Source organism: Eulemur rufifrons, chromosome 7 (assembly GCF_041146395.1).
Source record: "Eulemur rufifrons isolate Redbay chromosome 7, OSU_ERuf_1, whole genome shotgun sequence".
NCBI classification, from domain to species: Eukaryota; Metazoa; Chordata; class Mammalia; order Primates; family Lemuridae; genus Eulemur; species Eulemur rufifrons.
Window position 1 is genome coordinate 126,715,739 of NC_090989.1, and position 25,166 is coordinate 126,740,904.

Sequence of the window (25,166 nt, forward strand, 5' to 3'; positions counted from 1 at the left end):
AAGGAAACACAGGATTTCATTTATTAGAGCAGCTGGCCAACCTCATTAATACTCTGTCACAATGAAACAGAATGATCATGGTAGTAAACATACACACTTTAATCTCAAGAAGAAAAGTTGTCCAAGGTGATTTTCTTCTTTCAGCTATATGATTCAAATATATTCATATTCTCACATTCATAGTCTCTCTCTCCCCCTCATCTCCCTTCCAGTTCACACTCATTGTCAACTCTTTCAACTAGCTAGTTTACTCTCATTTTCCATTTTATTATTTTTGTCTTATTATCTTCTACATAGGTGAAACCCACTGTAACTGCATGGTTAAGAAAACCCTCAAAGCTCAATTTCATTACAGGACAGTAATTATTATTATTATTATTATTTTATAATTTTCCTCTATCAATCTCATTGGGTATTATTTTGGGAAGCTGGAGGGCCAGACTTGGCAAACTAATTAATAATAACACCAATTTTCAAATTTGATATTCCAACCATGAATAAACAAGAGGAAGTAAATACTATTGTTGTAAGGATAGTCAAATTGAAATGCATTGTTTTGTTCTTTGCACAAGACCAAAAAGCTCGTTCTAATTCTCCTATGGTCATTTAGGACTGAAGGAAGAAGTAGGGAGCGTGGGAGTAATGAGGACATTTTGCACTAGGAATCTACAAGGAGAGCAAGGCCAGGAAGAAGACAGATGGCTCCAGATTGGGAGCAAGATCCAGGGGGATAGGTCTTGGCTCTGCCACTGAATTCTGGAGGACTTTGGGTATTTCACCTCACCCTTGTATCAGGCCTCAGGAGGAAATGAGAATATAATTATATGATCTATAGTCTCAACCAGCTGTAAAGAAATTACAAAATGTATAATATTCCTATAACTGAATATTTAAAGAACTTATCTTTAAACACCAGAATCATCTAGAAAAAGTATATAATGTGTCCACATTACGAGAACACATCTTGAGAATTGGGGATGGAATAGGTATACTTCTCAGTGAAACTCAAAAGCCCAGAAGATATTAAGGAATTTAGTTTACTAGAGGAGTTCAAGAGAACTCCCTCATCCTAAGGATAAGGTTAAATCCTGCGTCTTCCCAAGCTGCCCCTGCTGGTGGGTGTCTCTGGGGGACCAAGAACTGTGTATGTGTTGGGAGCCAGCCTCAAGATTCTCATCCTAGCTGAGCATCAGAATCACCCAAGTTTTCAAGAGCCACTGGTATAGAGTAGGGGTCTTTAAACTTCTTTTGATTTTCGCTTTGCTTGTAAAAAATCGGGGGAATTGCATCCTCGCTATGCATATACTTATTTATTTACAAATCATACACATGTATTGTTTTATACTAATCTATTTTGTACATTAGAAAATTCTAAATGCAGGTACAACAGAATTTAAATGAGGTAAAGATGAAATGAGCTATATTCAAATTAATTTTTATAGTTTATTCATAATGGTATTTTTTGCGCTTCCTAAGAATATATTTTTCAACAGTAATAATGTGATTGAATACGCTTCTTTACCTTTTGAAAATCTTCATTACATGCTTTGTGAAGGTCAGTTTTTGTGAATGATACTCTGGAAAAAGCTATCTCTGAATGGAAGACAGAGACTGTTAGTAGCTCTTGTTGAAGTATGGTAATCATTTTGCAACTCACCAGTTATCAAGGCTTTTTGTTAAAATTTGGCTAATAAAATTTCCATCTTCCTTATAATGTTAAGTATCTTTTCTTAAAATCTAATTGGAAGATGTTGCATTTCAATATTTTAAAAAATGAATTCTAATCTGACTTTCTGTATCTGGAAGATTATTAACCAAGTTTAGAAAACTGTGTTCCCATAACTTTTAAGTGTGCTGAGAATTTTTAGTAAGTGACACACTTAAATTATCTATGGTAAGAACATTATAAACAGATAGAATATTTTCAAACATCCAATTCTGAGTATTCTCTCTATAGCATGAATTTCTTTGAAAAAGCTCTTACTTTCATTATTAAAATGTCACCATTATGTTGAAGAAACAAAGTGTTTATGTTTTCAAAAGTATTTTGCATGGTATCACAGTACTGACAGCTACTTGTCATTACCACAAAGGTAAGCAAACTGGAAGTATGGATTATTTTCAAAAAGAAGTACTATTTGGCAATTCTTTTAAGTTCATTAGCAGGAGATATCTAGCGAACCCACAACAGATGTTCATGGCTCCTGACATCTCTCTGATACAGTAAATATGCCCATCATTTAAGATAATGTAACCCATAAATCCACCTAACTGGGCACCTGGGAACAGCACACGGTGGTAAAAGCAAATGGAGGAGGAGGGGCCACTGTTAATCCCCTTGAACGTGGAAACCCCCCTTTTCCTTGGGCGACCTCGGAGGTGAAATGTGACCAGCTGACACACTGAGCATGTGAAGGAACCATTGTTAATTTGTACATTAAATCGTAAAACTTAGTAGTAAGTTTTACTTTTTTTTTTTGGAGAAAAATGAATATAAAAAGAAGTTTCATTTTTTTCTTCCTGTACCGCTCTGGATTATATTTGCACAGTCACTGTGTGGGCACATACTCTGCTTTGGAGACCACTGGTTTAGACCCCAGGCTTCTGTTTTTAGGTGTTTGGCTTTCAGGTTGTGTAGTAACTTTGTTCCCAGTCTAGTGTCTGTCTCTTTAAGTGTTGTCCATAGCCCACCAGTTTTGCAATAGTACAAATATTGAGTTCTGGGTCCTATCACAGTTCTATTTACATTAGAGTATCTGGAAATCTGTATTTTTAGCAAGCTTCCTAAGGCACTTCTTTTACACACCACAGTTTAAGATCTACTGCATTAGATTGCAGGCTTTTTGAAAAGGAGACTATGTCTCCCTCATTCATTATATCACCAGTACCCAGCACGAAGGAGGCAATAAACACCTGCTAAACTGAATTGCAATGGACATCATAATTTCTCCTCTGGCAGAGAACTTGAGGGCTTAGTTGCAGTAATTAGTCACTGTTCACTCACTCATTTATTCATTCATCATTGTAGATACCTGGGAAATATCCGGGAATAAACCAGACAAGCATTGTCTTCATGGAGTTGATATGCTGTCAGGGGAAGACAGACCACAGAAAATCACATAACAAATTGGTAAATTATGGGGATGGGGGCATGGAGGTCTGCAGTGCGGTTAGGGTAGGCCTCACTGAGAAGGCTGAATCTGCAGACTTAAAGGAGGACAGGGAATCTGCGAAGTGATGTTCCTTTCACTGCCACAAATCTCATTCATTCTTCTTTACATATTTCAACCAAGACTTCTGAGAGATTCCAGATGCTACTGGTACATAGTAGGAGCTTAGTAATTTTGGCTAACTGAATAAAAATAGTATTTTGGAGAAAGAAACAATGTGGGAAAATGAAATTATAAAGTTGCTCATTAAAATCAGGAAAAACAACCAAGTAAATAAAGAACTTGTCCAAATAATATTAAGACACTTGGAAAAATGTCACTATCAGCAGATGAGGACCATACTCATATACCAAATGCTAGAGTAAAACTTCCCTCCCAGAGCCAAACTGGCCTCTGTCTGGAGGCGCTGGCCATGCAGATGCTGCGGTCACTTCAGGTTCATCTGAGTGGTCCAGTCACTATTAGTCACTATTGAGGTATAGAAAAAGTCTTGCGGTATGGAAAATTAACTTACATTTGCTAATACAGTAATCATATGGGTGCCTGAATTGGTTGAAATAGACTTTAAGATTCTCCATGATAAAATATTTTGTGTTTTTTCCTGGGAGTGGGGCAGATACACCATTGAAGGACTTACTTAGATAAAACAAAGTTAATTGATTATGGTTATACAGTTTACTAATTGAATGTATTGGCATTTCTTCCTATAAAATCAATATACTTAACATTTTAAATTAGCAATAATATATTTACTGAGCAAATATACTTAAGGGGCAAATAAAGTGTTTGTGTGGCCATAACTGCTTATATTAACAAGAATTATGTTTTTTTCTGTTCCGTCAGTTTTATGTTTACAATCTTTTTGTCATAACTTGTGATTTGTAATTTTCAGTTTCTTTACAACTTTAAAACGACACACAAACACTAAGTATGCCTTTTCTTTTTCAACAAACTACTTCATATGTCATAAGAAGAATAAATAATTAGCTAGATTGTCACATCACTTAGAGCTGAAAATGACTTTTAGAGATTACAGGCTACAGAAGCCCTTACCAACCACTATCACCCTTTAAAAAACAACTAATGAACCAGAATTTAAGGCACCAAAAGGTTAAATGATTTCCCTGGGGTTAAAATAACAAGTCAGCAGTAAAGCAGGGGAGCCAGTTCATTCCCCAGGGACACATGACAATCATTTCACTGTAATGCGTTTTAATACTTTTCCATTTTGAGCTTCACAGTGACTTTCTGAACACATATGCATAGGATCGATACGTTTAAAGGCTTAAGTATTCTATCTAAAATAAATATTTCTTCCTAATAACTAGATGTTCCCTAACTTTTAAGATATTCGATAAAAAGCAGGAGATAAGTTTGTAAGATTTTGCTTTGCTTACTGTTAATCAGAACAAAATTAACTCATGGATTTTAATCTCTTCTTCAGTTATTTGAGGAAAAATAAATCACCATTCTAATGAGCTAAGCTGTGTCTCAGTAAAGGAATTCTCTCCTCTAAAGCACGTAGAACAATCATTTCCACAAAGTCTCACAACTCTCTCCAGCTGCCCAAAATAAAAATCACTAAACTTTTCTAAAGTGATTTTAAACATCTAAACAAAGATATGCTTACTTTCAGCAAATACTATTACCATGAACTATTTATAGTCAATAAATTTAATAAAAATCATTGGAATGATATTGTTTAGACACTGACTTTTCCCTGGCACACAAAACATTTATATATGTTGAATAGTGCCATGTAAGTTGAAACATTATCTAAATTAATGCAAAATAAAATACTATCAAATAAAGACTCCCATAACATTTCATAGACTTTTAATAATTAGTGTTTACAAATGCAAGAGGTACTGAGAGGATGACACAGTCATTCTTTGGGTCCCTGAGGGGGTCAGTGAGTGACTCTGGATAGAGAACTAACTACCAGGCTCAACCTGGCCACTTGCTTCAGCAACCCCAAGGAGCTCTGCTTTCTCCGTTTTCTCAAGTTGGAATAACATCTCCCCCAGCCCCCAAAATTCTTCAAAGCCCAGATGGAATGCTTGTTCCTCTAAGAAGCCTTTCTGATTATCTAAGTCTGAATTGGCTGTTCTTTCTGTGATGCTCTCACCCCTTTTACCTTCCATAGCAATTAGTTTTTTATATCTATAGGGTACCATGCCCTAATCACATAGACAACTCCTCTTGTACTCTGCCCACAGAAGGTAGTAAAAAAATGTATGTGTTGAACTGAATTGAATCCTGCTAAAACAGATCCAGAAGGGTCCATTGAAATTATATGGTCCAGTTTCCTCATTCTACAGCTCAAGAAAAGGAGTGGCTTGCCCAATAAACACAGCAGGCTGAGCTTCCCTCATGTGGCAGACACTGGGTTAGTGCTGTTGGAGATTTAATTCCTGACCTTAGTGAAGTTCTCGATTTGGTAGGCGAGAAAACTGAATGGTCTTGTTCCCTTGTCACTACACAGTGGAGCATGATGTTGACAGAAATGAAAGCAAAACTGACTCAGAATAGTAGTATATAGAAGGCAGCCAAGACTGTTTCTTAAAAGATCAGAGTGAAAGAGTTTAGAGTCCTGGCCGCAGTCTTCTTAAACAATAACCTACGGGCCTGATCCTTGTGACAGCCTAGAGGTCCGAATCAGCGGTGTGCTTACTAAGTCAGGAACTCATTTAAGATGACTTCTTGGAATTTCTGGCTGAGAACAAGAATAGTTTATAAGAGAGTGTCTTACTCATTGGAAAGAGTCACCAGGAATTCAGTAATCTTTTTGGAATTTCAAAATGTGATCTTAAAAGTGAGTTTACTTTATATCATCCTGTAAGACTGCATAGGAAGAACAAAGTAATAACAAGCCCTCCCTGGCTTATCAACCAGTCCCAGCCAGGTTCCCTGGTCCTGGCTCCAATGATACTGGTCTTTCAGTTCTACCAATTGCCGAAGCTCTTTTCAATCTTGGAGCCTTTGCATTCGCTGTATCTGGAGACTCTTCTCACTTTTCTTTGCCTGACCTGTCCTCCATTAGTTCCCACCTAAAACAGTAATTTCTCAGAGAAGGCCTTTTGACTAACCCAGTGAAATTAGGTCTTCTCTCAGCCCAGCTTCTACCCCCACTTATTATTTTAATGATGATATCCTATTGGCATCCTTTATAACACCTCATAATCTGTAAGTACTTTCTGGTTTGTTTACTTGTTTATTTTGGTAAGGGCCACATCTTTTTTTCAATTACCAGTATATCACCATGATCTAAACAGTGCCTGGTACATAGAAGATGAATAATAAAGACTGGTTAAATAAACTAATGAATTCAAAATACTACAAAACTAATTCAAAATTATTTAAGGCTCCTAGGAAACCTTTAATATGTTTTAAGAAACACATGCTTCTACATTATCAAATGTCTGAAAACAATAAATAGTAAATTTCAAATACTGGTTTGACAAAAATTTTTATATTATTCCTTACAAATCCTTGTTTTATAGTGAGCATTCACTTGGAAATAATGCTAATCTAGGTCAAAAAGTCTGTATTTCTGATTGGATATGAAAACATACCTGATTAGTCACTAACACTTAAATATCAACTATGATAAACATCCAACTGGTTGTGATCTAGTGATAAAAAAGAAGAATGACACATCAGTCACATAGCTCAGAAACAAAAACCAGCATTTCTTATGTCACTGAATAAACACAAAAACAAATGAATCTCAAAGAATGGCAGTTTTCAAAGAAATGTTCCAGTCTGGGGGAGAAAAAAAGATAAAGAGAAGACAGAAGTGACATAAGCAATCTTTCTGTAACACGAAATCATAACAAAAAATTGAACTAGAAACATACTAGAAAATCTGAAGAGAACCTCTAATGGAAGCATTATGAAAAGTAAATAAACGGATACAGCACAGCACCCTCAAGGAGTCAGTATGTGTGGTTTTTAGGTCCTTTACAAAACGGCATTTCTGGACAGGAACATTTTTTAACGTTGTCACCTGACTGGTAGTAGGTTTGAATCTATTCACTACTTTTCAATTTTGATATATGACACTTTACCAAAATTATTTGACACTGACAAAAATGTTTTATGTACAGTGGGTTTTCTTGGAATTAAATGAGTAATAATTTAATTACCTACACATAATCTGAAATTTGAAATTCATACTTTTTTAATTTAAAAAGACAAAATTTAATATAACCCCAAACAAAAGCCAAATAAGAATTGGCCAAGCATTGTACATTATAATTTTATAGTGTTTCTGTGTACAAGAATGACTATGAAATTAAATTGTCTTATTTCTAGCAATGTTCTTCCATAAACAATAACAGTCACTGCTAAAGGGGTTGCTTGCAAACTTACCAGAAGTATATTTTTTCTGAATATTCTAGTCTTCAAAACAAACGGTAGCTGTCAAATTCTTACTGCATAATCTAAAATGGTAATCCATGTACTGTATTTCATTTGTAATAAGTCTTTGTGATAAGGTTAACACTTCAACACACAACACAAATATGAGAGTACCAAAAAATGAAAATTGCTTTATGTTTCTGTATTAGAATTTTATTTGCTAAAGGGTAAAAACAGATTTGCAAAATTCACAGTTAACTTAAAACAATAGTTTTAAACCTTTATTCCTAGCCCTTACTGCCTTCAGGAAGGAGAGAACATCTGGTTATTTAAGGAACACAATATGTTCACATTTTCTATGACTTTTGTTTCTAATTGGGTTTTAAAATTTTTTTTTTTTTGAATTTGAACAACTAGCTAGAACAATGTTTTTTAATCACTTCATATTTTTCAGATTGTCCTCCTTATATCCCTCTAACTTCATTTAGTGGATTGTTTTTGGAAATCTGCTTAGTAGTTCTAATATGATAAAAATAAGAAAATGAGAATTAGGATTGTGGTCTGAAGAGCTAAATACAGGAACTGTATTTAAGGTGTGCTGAGTATGGGATGCTACAAACACATATTTGACATTCAGTCTCTTCATAAAGCATACACTTTCAAAAATTTCAAACAGTTACTGGGCTACTTACATACATGGTAGTCTCATTTATTACCGATGCAAATAAATATCTATTATAAATAGAAGAATTTCTAAGAGAAATATGTAAGTAGAATTCCTCTATTTTTAAAACTAAAAAGCTACAGCTCTTGTGTGGAATGGTGGTCTGAAGACCTAGTTCAATAGGTGGCTCTGCCATTAAAAACTGTGTGACCTTGAATAAATTTCCAAGCTTCACCTTGATTCTCAATTTGCTCATCTATGCAAAGAGAAGACTGGATTAGACTATCTAGGTTCTTTGCAGTTTTGAAATTCTGATAGCCCAAGTGAAGTAAATTAACTAGATTCTTTGCTATGCCTTCTTTATTCCATGGTATTTGAAGGTGGTAACACGTTTTCAAATAATTCTGACACACAGAAAATTAAGGAATTAGATATTCTTTAAGTTCAATCTGTAGGGTTAATTCATCATCTTGATAAAAACGGCAGCTGAAAAATATACTATTGTTGTGACTTTGTGGAATGTGAACATGGATTCCAGAAACAGGCTAGGTGAGTAAGGTCCACCTAGATCAGAGTCTGTATGGTGTATTGGAAAGAGGCATAGCATCTGAATCAGAATTCAATGCTACCATTATTTTCTTCATATCAAGCACATGCAGGACACAAAGTTAAATGCTAAAAAATGAGTAGAAGGAATAACTGATAAAATAAATATGCATATAGATTAAATACTAGGTGCTGTGGAGACTCTAAGGGGAGGACATATCCTATCTGAACCTGGACATAGTTTCATGGAAAAGGTAGAATGGATGCCAGGAATCTGAGGAGGGAATGAATAGATACAAATGTCATGAAGCCAATCTAGCTATCTTGAAAGCATACAAGCTTTCTGATCTTGGGAAAGCCACCTAACCTTACCTCTCTCTACTGAAAAAGAGTGAAGAAAGATAATCGGTTCTGCCTGACTCATAGGGTTGTTGTGAAGATCAAATTAATCATGTCAAAGTTTTTGGAAAACTATGAAAAAGTATGATCCTATTATTACAGTTTACAGGCCCATTATTTCAGTCTGTTCAAATGAGAAATCATTCCACAGTAATGCCTACCTCTGACATAATACAATTAGAGCTTGGTGTCTCAAGCTCTACGTGCAGAATCTATTCTCACCTGAGTAATCTCCACTGGGATTTAGGGATGATAGTAGGACAAAGTGTTTTCTGAAGGTTGACAATGAACTTATTACTAAAGCCCAGAGTTCCTTGCTTATCTTTATTTTATTACATCTGTCAGTAGCATTCAACACTACTGTCATATGCATCTGGGATATGGGAAACTGTCCTCTCATGCCTCAAATCTCATCATCTTCCTACTAGTTCGCTTCATTGAGACTTGGGTGTTTATATACTAATTCTAATCTACTTGAATCAAGTGTGTTTCATTGTTGCTATTAATAGAAAACATTTAAAGTACTCTGATGCCTGAATTTTAGAGGATATATGTAGGGGTACTACCATCATCTTTCCTTCTTTTCTCCTCTCAGCATAAATGGCCTCTTTTGTGGCTTTATAATTGACATTAAGAACATTGAAAATTCTGTCCACCTGTTGATTTCTATAATATAGATCAACTTGCTATTTTTTTTTTCATTTGTACCTTTGTAGCACTGGATTGGATCTTGTTAGTTCATCAGATGTCAGTTCTTTATAGACAAAGAATGCTCTGGTTGAGCGGGACATTACAGTCAATTTAATTAAATCTTCGAATGTTACAAAAGAAAGCCCAAGGCTCAGCAAGCATGATTTTTCCAAAGCAAGAAGGATGGATGGTGGCAGAACCAAAGCTTGACCCAGGGTCCCAACTCCTCTCAGGCTCCTTGCAGAACACTACACTGCCTATATTGTAGGCACTGGACCTATATTAGCACATATATCAAGTGACATTAGTCATCATCTGAAATTTATTAAATGGGGTCAGTGGGTCAGCTACATATATACTTAACTGTAACTACCACTTTGCTGGGTTAGCCATCTGAAAACCCCCTGAGGTTACACAGCTTTTTTTTTTTTTTTTTTGCTTTTCCTATAAATTATCATTCCATGAACTTGCTCTCATGAGCCTTTTAAATATGACTCTCCCATCATGCCCAATTTTTTATGTCTCAGAAATACCACTGTAAGGTCCATTATCTTGATCACGTTTTTACTTAGTAAGACTCTGAATGTAAAGGTGATGAATTCCTTTTTTAGATACTTATGTTATTATTCTTTTTCTTAAACCTTAAAGAATCCATATCCTTAATGCTTGTAGAATTTGCTTCATTATCCTCTTGCATTATGTATACTACTTTATTGAAATAAAAATCACTCTATTAAAAACACACTAACATGAAAGACTATTTAGATTCCATTAATAAACAATGATGGACGTAGTATAAAGAATTCTGAAACTAGATGAGTGAGTGATTCATACAAAGATCAGTCATATTTAGCTAGAGAAAAATTACCAAGATTGATAGGTTTTGGTAACATATTCATTTCTTCCTTCAATTAAAACAAACAAATCACACGAGTAGAAAATTCAAATTGCTATTTTAGCCATTTTTCCACTCTGTATGACTCTAAAAATTCCTAATGCTAAGCTGATAAAATGTCTTAAGTTTACAGATCAAAACTCATACCTCATTGACCAGCAAGTTCATTCTGTATTCTTTTACAGATATTTTATCATCTTGGGTTTTCTTGGGTAAAAAGTATATAATCACACAACTTACATATATATATGTACACAAAAACATTGATATGGAACTTATAGATTTTCATAATTAGACTCCTAAGCCTTACCAGAAAAAAAGTATGCTTCCTTATATGCAGAGAAATGATGGATTGTATTTCTGATACTTAATGAAATTGCTTTGTATAACAGAAATGATATAAAAGTTCATATTTCTACAGCAAATGGATATAAGCATAAGGAAGTAAATTATTTTAAATCAATCAAAGAATAAATAGAGGATATACTCAAAGGTTAAAGTCAACAACCAAGGAAAGGACAGAAATCCTTTCGAATCTAAATTTACATTAAACTTGGAGGCCCAAGTTGATCAGACAGAGCTTTGGCAGTGGAACCCACAGACAGACTGACTGACTCAGAGACAGTTCGACAACTGCCAACATGACTATTCGGAGGTTTGCCAAAGAGCCAAAGGCTGGGATTACCATCCAATGCTTGGCATTCTGATACTCGTGTTTGAAGCTTTCTCTCTTATACTTCATCCAATATTTTTGTTTGGCTCAAAAGTAGCAAGGATTCACAGATTTTTTTAGATCATTAAATGTTCTTATTTTCAAGAAATATAACATTAGTTGTAAAAGAGCACACTTTTTCTCTGAAGTGTAAAGAAAATTGTGGTGAATCGCTCTGCGCTCAAATAGAGAAATCAGCATTAAAGTCTGTTTAAATCTTTATTTTATTAGATTACTCTTAACTTCCCAAATAAGAAGTATATATTCATAATATGAAATAATTTAATGTTCCATTGTATCCATTCTTACAGAACTGGTCTTTTGTACAGATCTACTTTCTTGATCTCCTTATGGCCCTCAAGGCTCTACTCATCCCCTGTGAGAAGTACAAATGATAACGAAGTTTGCCTACAAAGAGAGGTAGTTCCTCAACTTTATTTCCTTGAATTGCGAGGAAGGCAGAAGGGCAGAACAATCTTCTGAGGAACAAGACACATATGCATTAGTTTCTCACAGCAGTGTCCACTTAATTTGCCTGCTAAGTTGCTGGCCAATGAGGTATATGAATTTTGGCCTACAACTTTAGGCAAATACTATCAATTGGCAATTTATCTGCCATTAGGCAAATTCCACATTAGGAATTCTTAGACTCACACAGAGAAGCCAATTTTCACCCAACTTAAAATTGTGCATATCCTACTGGGAAAGCTTACCTTTGGGTCTCTAAGGAACAGAGCCTTAAGAATCAGTGAGTGTACATCTCCAATGAGTGGGTAATGCATCAGAAGGCCGAGACAGGTCTGGTAGTTACTAGAAATCACTAAATAAGAGGGAAAAAATAATTAAGATGCAATACTATTTAAAATATTTTGCATTGCTGAGAATATGAAAACTAAAAACTTAAGAGTCAAAGAAAGCAAACCAATAACTCAACTGATTTGATAAAAGCAAGAAGGGAGGAGGGATCATTACCAAATGGCCTTTGAAGCAGTACCCTGTATTGTTAACTGAAATATAATATATTAGTACTTATCCTCAGGGGGCGTTGGAAGGAAGAACTTCAGATACAGATATGTGTGTACATTTGCAATATAAACAAATTCTCAGAAGTATACATATTTATTGCCATTTATAAGGCTGTGTTTAAATGTCTCCAGCTTTGCCGCTTAGAAATTAGTAATAAAAACCTTATTAATGGAAAAGAACCAGTTGAAATTTTTCCTAAAATAATGTTTACCTTTATTATTATGCTTTACAACTTATATGTTACATTTATTCTTTTGTATATATAAATATTATATAATACAAAATTAAAGAAAATATAATTTCCTCTAATAGGGAGAGACTATGCAGTATTTCTTGGAAGAAAAATGTCAAAATCTTTATAGATAAGTATGTGTTCTGTAGACTTTCATTTAAATTTTTTTCAAATCAACCTAATTATGGGTGCAATTATTAAACACATCTTTTCAGGCAGGTCTATGTAAACTACTTTATTTCTTGACAATCTATCTTCCACTGCTGTCACAGTTGGGTCCATTAATGATGCTTGTTTTGTGAGCCACACTGACTGCCTTCATAGCACTGATTGTGAAGAAACTTTACAGTTACAACTTCCTGTGGCTGTAACTGAATCTTTTTCATTAATCTGGTACTTAAAAAATACTCCATAGGAAAACAACCATGACTCAAAATAAACAACACAAATTACAAAATAAACAATTATTTGTGATTAGGAATACCCTTGATTCTTAGATTTTTCCCCCCCTGCTTTTGGAGACCCTGTTTCTTGCTATCATTTCCCTCCCTTCCTCCCATGAGCACTATGGGGAAAGGAGACAGGACTGGGCGAAATGAATAATTATAATCTATGTAAGGAACCACTTTATCATCTTCATTTCCATTGCTGATCTGACAGCTTGTAATTTCATACATCTGCTTTCATTTGTAAAGTACTCACTTATCCTACCCTTTCAATATCTGTTTAGACTCTTCTTATTTGTCCATTTTTTCATAGTTACCTTCAGTTACCTGTTGTCCTTTTTTCTCTAGAAATAAAAAGAGCTAGGATACTGAAAATAGTAGTGAGATGTTTTCATGTACAGTTTTCAGATCTAACAAGTGAAGACAACTTGGATAATCAATTCATCTTATAACTCAAAAAGTTATTTATTATGTGTTAGTAACTGACCGAGGAAGAATTCTTATATATTGTGTAAGAGAGGCAGGAAAAATTTGTAGAAAGGGTTCTAGGCTCAGGACTCAAAGATGTGGGTTTGAATCCTGGGATCCCATCTGAACCTTTCATAAAGCTGCCTGAAGATTAAGTGACTTACTATATGTGACTGATTTATAGCAGCTATTCCAAACCTGTCCAGGTAACTTCTGTGAGCTTAAGTTTAGTCATTTAGAAAACAACTTTTTGATTAAAAAAATTATTTGCCTACTTCATTCAATCTAATAATTATTTGTTGAGCACCTAAGGCATGACAGGCCCTATGCTAGGAGAGGATGCAGAGATGAAGAAAACAAAGTCCTGAAGAAAATTAAAGCACAGAAGGGCAGATGTTTAATATCAAGCAGCTATAACTACTACTACCACTAAGATAACAATGAATTATTGAAGGCTTTCTATAGCCAGGCTGCATGCTAAAAACTTAATCTATATTATCTCATTTAATTTCTATGATAATCTTATAAGTGTACAATTATTATCCCTGTTTTACAGATGCAAAAATTGATACTTGGAGAGGTTAAGTCACTTGCCCAAGTTACATAGTGATGAAGTGGAGAATCAGGAGTTGAAACTTGAAAGTCTAGCTACAGGTTCTGTACACTATCTAATGCCAGGCTTTGTTTTGAAAGGGCAACGTTTTGAAAATCAACTGACATAATGGATGTAAATGTAATTTTAAACAGTAAAGTTAATTAATATTACTACTCTAGTTTCAAGTATACTGAAGGTCAGCATAATCCAGTGTCTAGAATAGCCTGATATAGATATAGAGTTAGATAGATGGATAGGGACCAGAGCAATAATCCTATGTTATTATAATTTGACAGAACTTTTAAAGCTATCAGAAGCTATAATATAAAACACACAAGGGAAGCCAAACAATGTATTAATACTCTATTTGTAGAATAAATGAAGGACCTAACATTCCATCCATCCATCCATCCATTCATCTGATGAATATTTCCTGGGTATCTACTAAAAACCACATATCCAGAAACTAATGGTAGGCACTGGCACTAGGGATTTAATGGGGAATAAATATAAACCCCCTGTCTTCAGGTAATGCTATCTCTAATTTAATAATGAAAATCTGTGCTTTTAGAATATCCTTAGCTTGTAATTACATATGCTAAGTATTAAATTCTCTTTTGAATAACTATGCCCAATTTAGAGTAGGTGCCCAATTTAGACAAGCTGGTTTAAAAACAATCTAACAGGGATCTGACAGAATAAGATTTAGTTTTGAGCTTTGCAGTAAACTTTTGTTGAACATGAAAAACTAATCTATAATATTGTTTCTTCTTCAATATTTATTCTATCAGAGCAGGGCAGTGACGTCATGGGAAAAGAGAAAGATTTTTGAAAAATCTGAGATTTGGTATCTACTTACATTTGAAATGAAGTATGCTTATGCTTTTAAAATAAAATAACAAAATCCTGAACCCATACTCTGAAGAGCTGATTCAGGGAAGGTTAAAAACAAAGGTAAGTGGTACTCAGGAAAACAATGGATTTGAAATTAGAAGTAGATTAGAATGTTGGCCTCTTAGTCACTTGTGTCTGAATTTAGGTAAGCTGCTTAACTTCACTGAAACTTTATTTCTCTCATTTATAAATTCTAGACAATAATGCTTACTCTATAGGGTTTCTGCAAGGGTGGCACAGATGCTAGGTGGTATGTGTCCCTATCCTGCTCAATTCATCCTTGATATAGCTACCTCCACATGAAGTTGAGCTGACTTCTCTGTCTCTGCCTTTAAATGGCCCACAACTGTTGCAGAGTAGTCTTAGGGAGTTGGATTAGTTTCCCCAGTAAAAACAAAAAAATAGTGAAAGTGGTAAAGACAAACAGAGAAAGTAATTGTTTTGAGAAATTTTAAAGCAATGTAGATCAACAACTTATATATTAATATAACTCAAAGCTAACTATAACTACAATTGTAACATCTGCAAATACATACAACACTTTTTTCAAATTATTTAAATTCATATGGAGATATACTTTCTCAAAGTAATAAAACATAACTATCTCAAAACTAAACATAGACTTCCTTTGATTTCCCTAAAATTAAAAGACTATATAGCTATCACTTATTATATGCCTGGAAACTTTCCATGTGTTTTACACATATCCCGTGAGTCCTCCTAATTCCCCCAAAGGAAAGCATTATCAACTGCCTGCTGTGGATGAGGCAGGGCAGAGTGGATAAACAACACAGACAAAGCTGCAGAGCTCCTGAAGGGTAGAGGCAGTGCTGGCCCAGGCCAGCGTGAACTGAAAGCCTCCCTCTTTACGACTGTATTTTATACTCTCCTGCATTACTAGCAGGAGTGTCCTGACACGGGCCTCTGCGTGCACCAGTCAAGGCAGACACACTGTGCATGGCTTATGAACGCCAACTATGTTTTGAGCCACAGAGAAGCCTCAAAGAAACAATGAAAAAAGTCCTCATATGTATAAGTTCAGGTATAGCAAATATTTAGAAATAGGCATAAATTCTTATATTTAGCTATAAAATGGGACATAAAAACAAATAATCATAGATTAAATATAAAATAAAAATCATGAGCTAACAAAAAAGGAAACCTCAAGGCTTTCTCATGATTCACTGTACTTCACTGAAAACAAAGCCGATGTGTGTGCAAGTGCCTTGCCAGGCACCTGGCATACAGAAGGCATTCAATAAATGCAACATGCTCTGAAAAAACATTTGTTGAGGGCCTACTGCATGTAAGAAAAAATAATACATAATTACCACCTGCAGCATCTTCAACTATTTGAAGATGCTTACTATTTTGACTTTCCTGGTACAAATTGGCAACACACAAAATGGGATTTCAAATGGACCAGAAAACAAGAGGGGAAGAATGAGGACTAAAACATAAATAAAAACAATCGAACTTTTATTCTATTCAGTCTTGGAGAAAGTCAAGTATAAAATACAGTAATAGCCTCCATAAAAAGTGGCTTTAGTCTAGTACTTTAGACCCTTGTAAGATTTTGTCTTTCTGGGTTTCCCTTCACAGGTTGTCTTTGAACAACTGTCTCTGAGCACCAACACTCACTACAACCACCACCCTCGAAACCCAAGACCCGCATATACTCTTCTGTGAACACTTGGATAGTTTTTGGCAAGTGCTTATTTCTCTAGCAGATTTTGTGCAGAATAGCATGAGACTTTTAAATTCACTTTTAGGAATGAAGACAATCTCAAATTCAGAGTAGCTCACTCTTTTGGCTTGAAAAAGATTTTTAATAATTGTTATTCTTGCTACTTAATACACTTTAAACAGAATCTAAAATCATAAAAACTCCTCATCTTTTGAGGTTCATGCCATGCGTCTATACTGCCATCATGTCCCTTCATCACTGTCATCATTTATGCACCATGGTGACTGGCGAATCCTGGATGAATGGTTGATTCTTTGAATAAATGATTGATTGAATAAAAGCTGTTTTTTTGATCACTGTTCTGCATTTATTGGAGGCCATGGTGCCTGGATCATTACATTTCTTTCTACATCTGTTCCTATCATGATCCTTGGTGAAGTAGAGAACCAAACAAAAATTCCAGCTTCCACACAATCCCTTCATCTTCTAAGTGACTTACTTTCCCCTTCACTCACTTTAACCATAGTAGTCAGATCTGGAACTACTTCATGTCCTCTTGTCTGACCACAACCTTTTATGCTTTTAGCTTTCTCATGCCCTACCTCCAATCCCTTGATACTCTGATTTCTCCCTAGTCTTTTCCTGGCATTCTTCCCTTTACACATACTAAATCACTGTCTTAAAATGCACTCAACACCCTCCACCCTCCTGGCTCCCTTCAGATCTGCCTAGTTCATTTGGAGGTGGGCCTCACTTGAAGCCTAGGTTACAATCTATCTCCTTTTTATTTTGCCTAGACTGCTGAGCACAGCTGGGAAAAACCACAACCTTGAGGTGTGGCACCATGGTCACTGCTTCTCTCTGTAGGATCTTCAACAGCTCCACCAGGGTTGCCCTGGTCCTTGGTCAGCCATCTTTCCCATGTCTCCCAGTCATTCCCACCAAACTGTTAACCCTATTCTCATTCACAGCAGATAATCTTGCTTCCTCCTTTATCAGACATGAAATTCCTCCATTTTCTCTCTTCTCCACCTATAAACTGATCTAATAATTCTGAAACCAGCCTAGTGTTCTCTTCCCAGGTTAGCACTAGTTTTTCATTCCTGTTCCACAGCCAGTCTTCCACAGGACTCCAGACCCCACTCTCTTCTATTGCCTCTGGGTTCTCGTTTCCTCAATTATTACAATCAAAAAATATTTGTCTGGTGGTTTACTATTAACTGGGCCCTGTTCTAGATTCTGGGGTACAGTAGGGAAACCAAGACAGACAAAAATCCTGTCTCTTCTTGGGCAACAGGGGGTGGGGAGTTGGGGGTGTGAAGAAGAGTCAAAAAAGTAAAGGCTTCAAAACAAACGAGACATTTTCTCTTTTCATAGATCATACCCATGGAACACAGAACTAGAGGGAAAAACTAGTGCTGGTTCTTGAAGTAGGAACTCAGACTGGTATGAGAAGTAAACCTCTCCTTCAGCTCTGCCCTGCCTCCAGTGTACCCTGGTCTCTTTCTACAGCCAGCCAGCCAAACTTCCTTGCCCCTGCCCTGCCCGGTCTAGCTACACCTTTGTTCTTCCCTACTCAGCCAACCTTCTTTAAAGATAACTCTATACATGCTATCTTCATATTCTTTTTTATTTAATTGTCTTTTTAGTTGAAAAAGTAATGCATACATTAAAAAACAACAAAAAGCTGAAGAAAGGGCTACTGTAATTATTAATTGTCCAGTCACTCTTCATTCAACCTACCATAATCCACCTTCTGCTCTACCACTCGCTTGAATCCACTCTGGCAAAGGTATCTAGTGACCATCCCTCCACGGCTCCAAATCTGAGTGGACTTTTCCAGCCTTGCATTATGGCACCTCTGTACTCATGACCTTCTCCCCACTTGGCTCAGACAGAACAGTCCTTTGGGGTTACAACACAAGCTCTTCCTCCAGTTCCACCTTTGCCCATGTTCTTTTTCTGTATGTACCCATCTTAGGTAGGGGGACCATATAATTCTTATGATCCTAATGTGACATCTTTGAGAGTGAAAGAGGGCTGTATTAATTAAGAATTACTATTCTGGGCTAGCAAGTGTAAACCAAGACTACCCCAAACAAACTACAATATATGATCACCCTGTTCTTAGGAGGTGGAAATCACCGTTACGATTTTAACTAACACATACCTATTAATCATTTGCAAAATTAAATCTGTAGCCTTGATATTGACTTTAGCTTTATTTTCAAAATCATCAGGTTATGATTTCTTACAGGTATCTCAGACTCAGCATGGCCAAAACTCAGTTAATCATTTAGATTCTTAAAACCTGATAATCCTTATATTTTCTATCCAAGTTAAAACATAAACCACTCAACCCTCTGAGCTGGGGATTGTTCTGGATTTCCCATTTCCGCCCCTCTCCCCCATCATATTTAATCATTAAGTCATACTAACTTTAGCTCTGAATACTTCTCTAATCCATTGTTTGCCCCTGCACTACTGTCATAACCTTCTCTGATTTCCTTGCTCCAGTCTTGTCTCCTTCAAGTTCATTTTCCACATTGTTTCTAGAGTGATCTAAAAGTTATCACACTTCTGCTTTGAACCTTTCAATAATAGCTCCCTATCCCTTACAGGACAAAGACTTTCATCATGATCCTTCCTGTTCACTTCTTCAACGTCATAACCTGCTAGTCTCTCTCTCCTTTCCTACTCTACTAATACCAAATAGGTTGTAGAAATGTATACATACACACCCCCTCATCAAGTTGCTTCTTACTTCCAAGGCCTTTGTTCATGCTGTTCCTTCTGCCTGGAACACAAATACCACTTATTTGGCTTGCCAACATCTACACAATTTTTTCTGTTCTCTCACACCTGGCCTAGAGGGGAGCTCAGTGGCTCTCTTTTAAGTTTTCACACTACCTGCCCACATCTCAACTACAGCACCAGATACGTTAGTTTAAATTGATTATGTCCGTCTTCCCTACTAGTTGGCAAGCTTCTTGAGGACAGGAGCAATGGCCCTTACATACCTAATAAACATTGATTCTATTTTTAGGAGATCTCATCCACTGTGATAGACTTAATCAACAAAATTAAAGTAAGTTAGACTAAATATTGAAATGAATAAACAACTTCATTACTCCTGCATTTTTCCACATTTTTATAAATTGGTCATTGGAAGGTTAAAAATGTATAAGGGCTTCAGCTGCTAAAAATTTGCCATGTTTTATAATATTAAAAGAGTAGATATTAGAATAGGAGACAGGATGATTAAATTAAAAAATGAATAGTTGGGTGATGCACCAAAGTAAAAAAAAAAAAAAAAGAGCAAGGCTGGGTGCAGTGGTTCACGCCTGAAATACTAGCACTCTGGGAGGCGAAGGCGGCAGGATCGCTTGAGGTCAGGAGTTCGAAACCAGCCCGAGCAAGAGCGCAACAGCGAGACTCCCGTCTCCACTAAAAATAGAAAGAAATTAGGTGGACAACTAAAAATATATAGAAAAAATTAGCTGGAAATGGTGGCACACGACTATAGTCCCAGCTACTAGAGAGGCTGAGGCAGAAGGATTGCTTGAGCCCAGGAGTTTGAGGCTGCTGTGAGCTAGGCTGACGCCATGGCACTCTAGCCCAGGCAACAGAGCGAGACTCTGTCTCCAAAAAAAAAAAAAAAAAAAAAAAAAAGCAAATTGATAATTGTTTATAATTACAGAAAATCAGAATACATTTCAGTAGTTGTTTGATTTGGAAAGTTTTGTAAAAATATCATCCAAAAGCATTTTTTTTTCCTACAAGAGTAGAAAAAAATTCCTCATTCCTTTTCTTTTTTATTACCTACATTTTTTTAAACATACAACTTTAAAAGGGAGATTAGTATTGAATCTCCTAAAATCCAGTATCTATCAAATCTACCCAATCATCCTTCTCTACTTTCCAGATGTTCCCTCACATGATTTTCATGTTCTTATATTATTAGCTCCAGCTCGGAAGGAAGAAACTTTCACTTTGTCTGTCAAAACTCAAACTATTTGACCTTCAAGGCACAGAATAAAATCCACAATTTTTGGATAAAATGTGGTGTTCCTGTCACTTATTTATTCTACGTAATTTTGGGGAAATCAAAAAAGTATAATCTAAAATTTTAAGTACTAGTGTTACCAGGGGCATAACAAGAGCATCTGGCACAAGTGGTAGTCAATGAACAAATAAAGAGACCAATGTAGCAATTTAACAGTCACGATTACAAATGACTCCAAATAGTACATGTTTTTCTGACAAAGTCTTACTCTTACAATAGTTTTCTATTTCCTAATTAAATCATATCACTATGTGCAATTGTTCCTAATTATATTTAGGCTTATAAATGTTATTTGGTAAAGATTTGATTATTTTCCTGAAAAGGAAAACAATTTGAGGTATTTTGAAATTTAAAACATGCTCTGATATTTTCTTCAAGCTAAGGACTATTAGACTCTTCAAAAAAGATAGGCACTAGCTTTCTGGTTATGGCAAATAGCCTGAATGTAGATCTGAGGAGATGGGAACACATCTATCATTAGGCAAGGTGAGAAATGCATTTTGCTAAAATATAACCAGGAAGAAGTTAAAATACCTTTAAACATAATATTTAATTGTTAATGGCAAGGTGTTGATACTATTTTAAGATAAAAACAGCACCAATCTCCTGATAAACATACTTGAATACTCCCTACCTGTCAGAAGGTGGAGCTCTAAACATATCTGAAATACTGGCTTTTATATATGCATTTCACAAATATGTGTAATGAGAAGATTAAAGCAGGAGTAAAGTCTTTAGAAAAATGGTTCTGAAGAATATTCCAATTCTCTCAGGATAAAATCACTCACATCTCCCAATATGTACATGGTTAACAAGATGTTTTGTATGTTTCTTTGAAATTTCAATATATTACCTACTATAAAAATTTAGGTATATGTAAATCAGATAATAAAATATAAAGTATATTTGAAAGGGAAAACATTTTAAAAAATCAGGACCACCTAGTCAAAGGCAGGCAAGGTCATTTACACTTACGAGCATCTCGGATGTAGAGTAACATGGCTATGAAGATATAATCGACTAAACTCAGGCTGAGGCCGTCTGCAAACAAGGCATCCCAGACCACCAGAAGATCCTGCAGGGGGAACTCTCGTCCAAACAGCAGCCGCACCCACCGTCTGGAAAGAAACAAAACAGAAATTCAGAAAACAGTACTTTTGAGAATAATATGAACAGTGATCATTTTCTCAAGTAACTGTGAAAAAATTTAAAATTTACAACTTATTAATTGAGCACAGTGAGCAAATACTATATATTAAAATACCAAAATATACAAATAAAATACCAAAAATATATAATAAAATATAAAAATATAATATAAAAAAATATAAAAATAAAATATAAAAAAATACAGTAAAATTTAAGTTTTGAGCAAATAATATATATTAAAATATAATACAGTAAAATCTAAGTTTTAAGCTTTCAAATGAATTTTATAGTACTATAACTAGGCTATAATCAAACTTTATTCACAAATGTATAAAGCAAAAGTACTAGGCTTGAAAAAAGTAGAAATCTTTCAAACTTAATGGAAATCACAAATCCCCAAAAAGTAAAGAGAAAATGTGTAGGAGTCTGGTAGTTGTCTTATAGGTAAGGTTACGAGTTAAAAATACAATTTTCAAGAATTTTATGATCTCTACTGTTCCTTTACTGGTGCTGTTAACTGGCCTTTGCATATGTTTATGACAAATAGTACAAACTTCGAAAACTGCATTTTCACATTTCATGCCTATTTAAAATAATTCATTTTAAAAATATATGTGTGAAAAACCCAGTAGATATTTATATTTTTGGTCAAGTGTAGATAGTTATTTTAAATGAAACATATAGGCATACTGAAGTTTTTAGCTTTAGATTAGATATACCTCATCAGTGAGGCTCTCTTTCGAAAAGTGCATTTCACACTTACTTGTACAGCCAGGAAAATGAGTATCTATGCCACAGAGCAGACATAAGCAGCTAATAAGAATACTAAACAATGTCTGTATATGTAATTTTATATAAAAATAGTGACACTTTAAGCTTTTAATAATTGCTAACTAAGCTATTTATATCTATTTTTTGTAAGAAAACAAAAATAATTTGGTTTTATATGTTTTCATCTATTTACTTCTAATTTTATATAATATGGCTATAATTTCCTTATATAAGCCTTTTCCTAATAACTTCAGCTAGAATTCTATGAGATTCTGGCACATAGCAAAAAATTGAAAATTCCAAATTTCTAGTACCATCAAATAGTACAGAATAGAAGAAATTCTTTAAAAATTAATTAAGATGCTATTTCTTTGTAAAAGTTGAAACCAAATATAACCATCTGTGGGGTTAAAGTAAGGCAAAAAAAAATTAAAAAAAGAAAACTTCAAATACTTCCTTAGGGAGTACTACATTTAAGGAGGAATCAAAGTTGTATAATCACAAATATGTATCACAGTTCATCAGGAGCCAGGTGATCGAATACTTAAGTTCTATTATTCCTATTACCAAATTAATCAATAGAAGAATTAGACTGTATTTTCAACTATATCAATGACTCAATTTTTCAGGAAAAAAATTTAAATGCCTAGGTAACATTTATCTTTTTAAAAATGTTACAATATCTTTTACAATTTTTATCTCCCTTTCAATTTCTACTCTACTGCTACAATGAGGGGTGACTAACACAAAATATATATATTATTTTCTAATATGTCCACATTTATGTAGCTTAGGAAAAAATAACTTCACACATTTCTATTTCTCTCAAATTACAAATGCTAATATTTACTATTCTTAGAAGTATGAAAGTAGCTCTAAATTAAATAGGTTGCAATTCTTAATTCCAAAGAATTAACTGGTCTTTCAAAGACAGGGAACCAGAGATGGGCAAAGCAAAAAAGTACATGAATTAAACCATTTTGAGTACCTGTTCAATGGATTTTTAATTGATACATATATCTGCATTCTTAAATGACTAAAACATTTAGAATGTGGTTACTCACAGCTATTCAATTGACACAATTGGAAGGAAAATCCATCAAAGAATAAAACAGGTGAAGATTAATATACAACCATAGATAAGAATAAAATACTATCTTTCCCCTCCTTCCTTACAGTTCAAATTCCTGTCATTTACTTATAAGCAATCACATCTTTGGTTTCATCACAGCTTCAAGAGCCAAAAACATGAACCAAAAACCCCCCAAAGTAGCCTATTTCTTAGAAATAACTTCTATACCTTTTTTATTTCTACAGCAAAATGCCCAGGTATTGCTCTAACTTCTCTTACAACTGTCCTGCTGATTAGGGTTGTGCTAGCTTAGCTTCCAAAAGATACACACATGCAGCAATCTCCACTGCAGCACTTTCGGGAGGCGTAACTGCAAATACCTAGTAATTTACAATGAATAAAATTTATCTTATTTTTTTCTGTATGAAATTATTCACATATTTAATATATTTAAAACTACATGGAATGCAAGTCTTCAGTACTTTTATATTTAATGTGCAATCTGTGATGTGCTACTTTATAAATGTTTTACATTGCTTCATTCTTGAAGTTTTACCATGCCAAGTACACTACTAAATAATTCCAGAGCAAGGACCAAATTCTGTATCTGTGTTTGAGTTCAAGGGGAGGTTGAGGGGGGGGCACATCTAGAAAGTTTTTGTAAAGAGCTCTATGCACTTTTCTAAGTGCTTTATGTGTTTTTCAAAGTCTGTTAACCAAACTGTAAAGTCACCTGTCATGATACTGAGAAGCAAAGGTGTAGCTAAATTGGAAGTATAGGCATTGATCTTGTCAGTAGTGGCAGAAAAATAATTCGGGAAGTAGAAAAAACCCCAGAAACACATAAGAAAAAATTATTAGATGGTTAGCATGTTTCTTTTACATAAGGCATAATAAGTTATACATTCAAGGATAGTAAAGTAAAATATAATTTCTTCTATTTTATATGCAATTATAAGAAAATTAAAGCCAAATTCTCAAAATATTTAAGAAGAACTATATGACTAATAGAATGCTTTGGGACCAATGATGACCTTATCAATAATTTAATCATTTTTATCCCAATTGGATTTAGTTCATACATATATTCACAACACACAAAATTTCCTATGCTATTTTGGGCTTTCTTCATTGAGCTTAAAAGCCAAGGAAAAATTCAGCTCTTTATGGAATGAGTTACTAATAGAAATTATTTCAGTAAGCTTTTATATTCTTAGTAAGGAAAACTTACTCTAAAAAATGAGGTCTTATAAAGCAGTCACTCCTACAATTAACATGCTTTTATTGCAGTTAAAAATATTTAGTGAGAGTTTAAGTTACAC

General features: G+C 34.7%; 1 protein-coding gene across 1 annotated transcript in view; it reads right to left on the reverse strand.

Annotated features, from left to right (window-relative positions):
• The window catches only part of TBC1D5 (TBC1 domain family member 5), a 430,335-nt gene that overhangs the window by 106,110 nt on the left and 299,059 nt on the right, over window positions 1–25,166 (reverse strand). The window contains exons 14-15 of the mRNA XM_069475443.1: window positions 21,828–21,970; window positions 12,152–12,258 (exon numbers count right to left, since the gene is read on the reverse strand). Coding sequence (XP_069331544.1) covers window positions 12,152–12,258; window positions 21,828–21,970 — 250 coding nt within the window. The remainder of the gene's footprint in view (window positions 1–12,151; window positions 12,259–21,827; window positions 21,971–25,166) is intronic.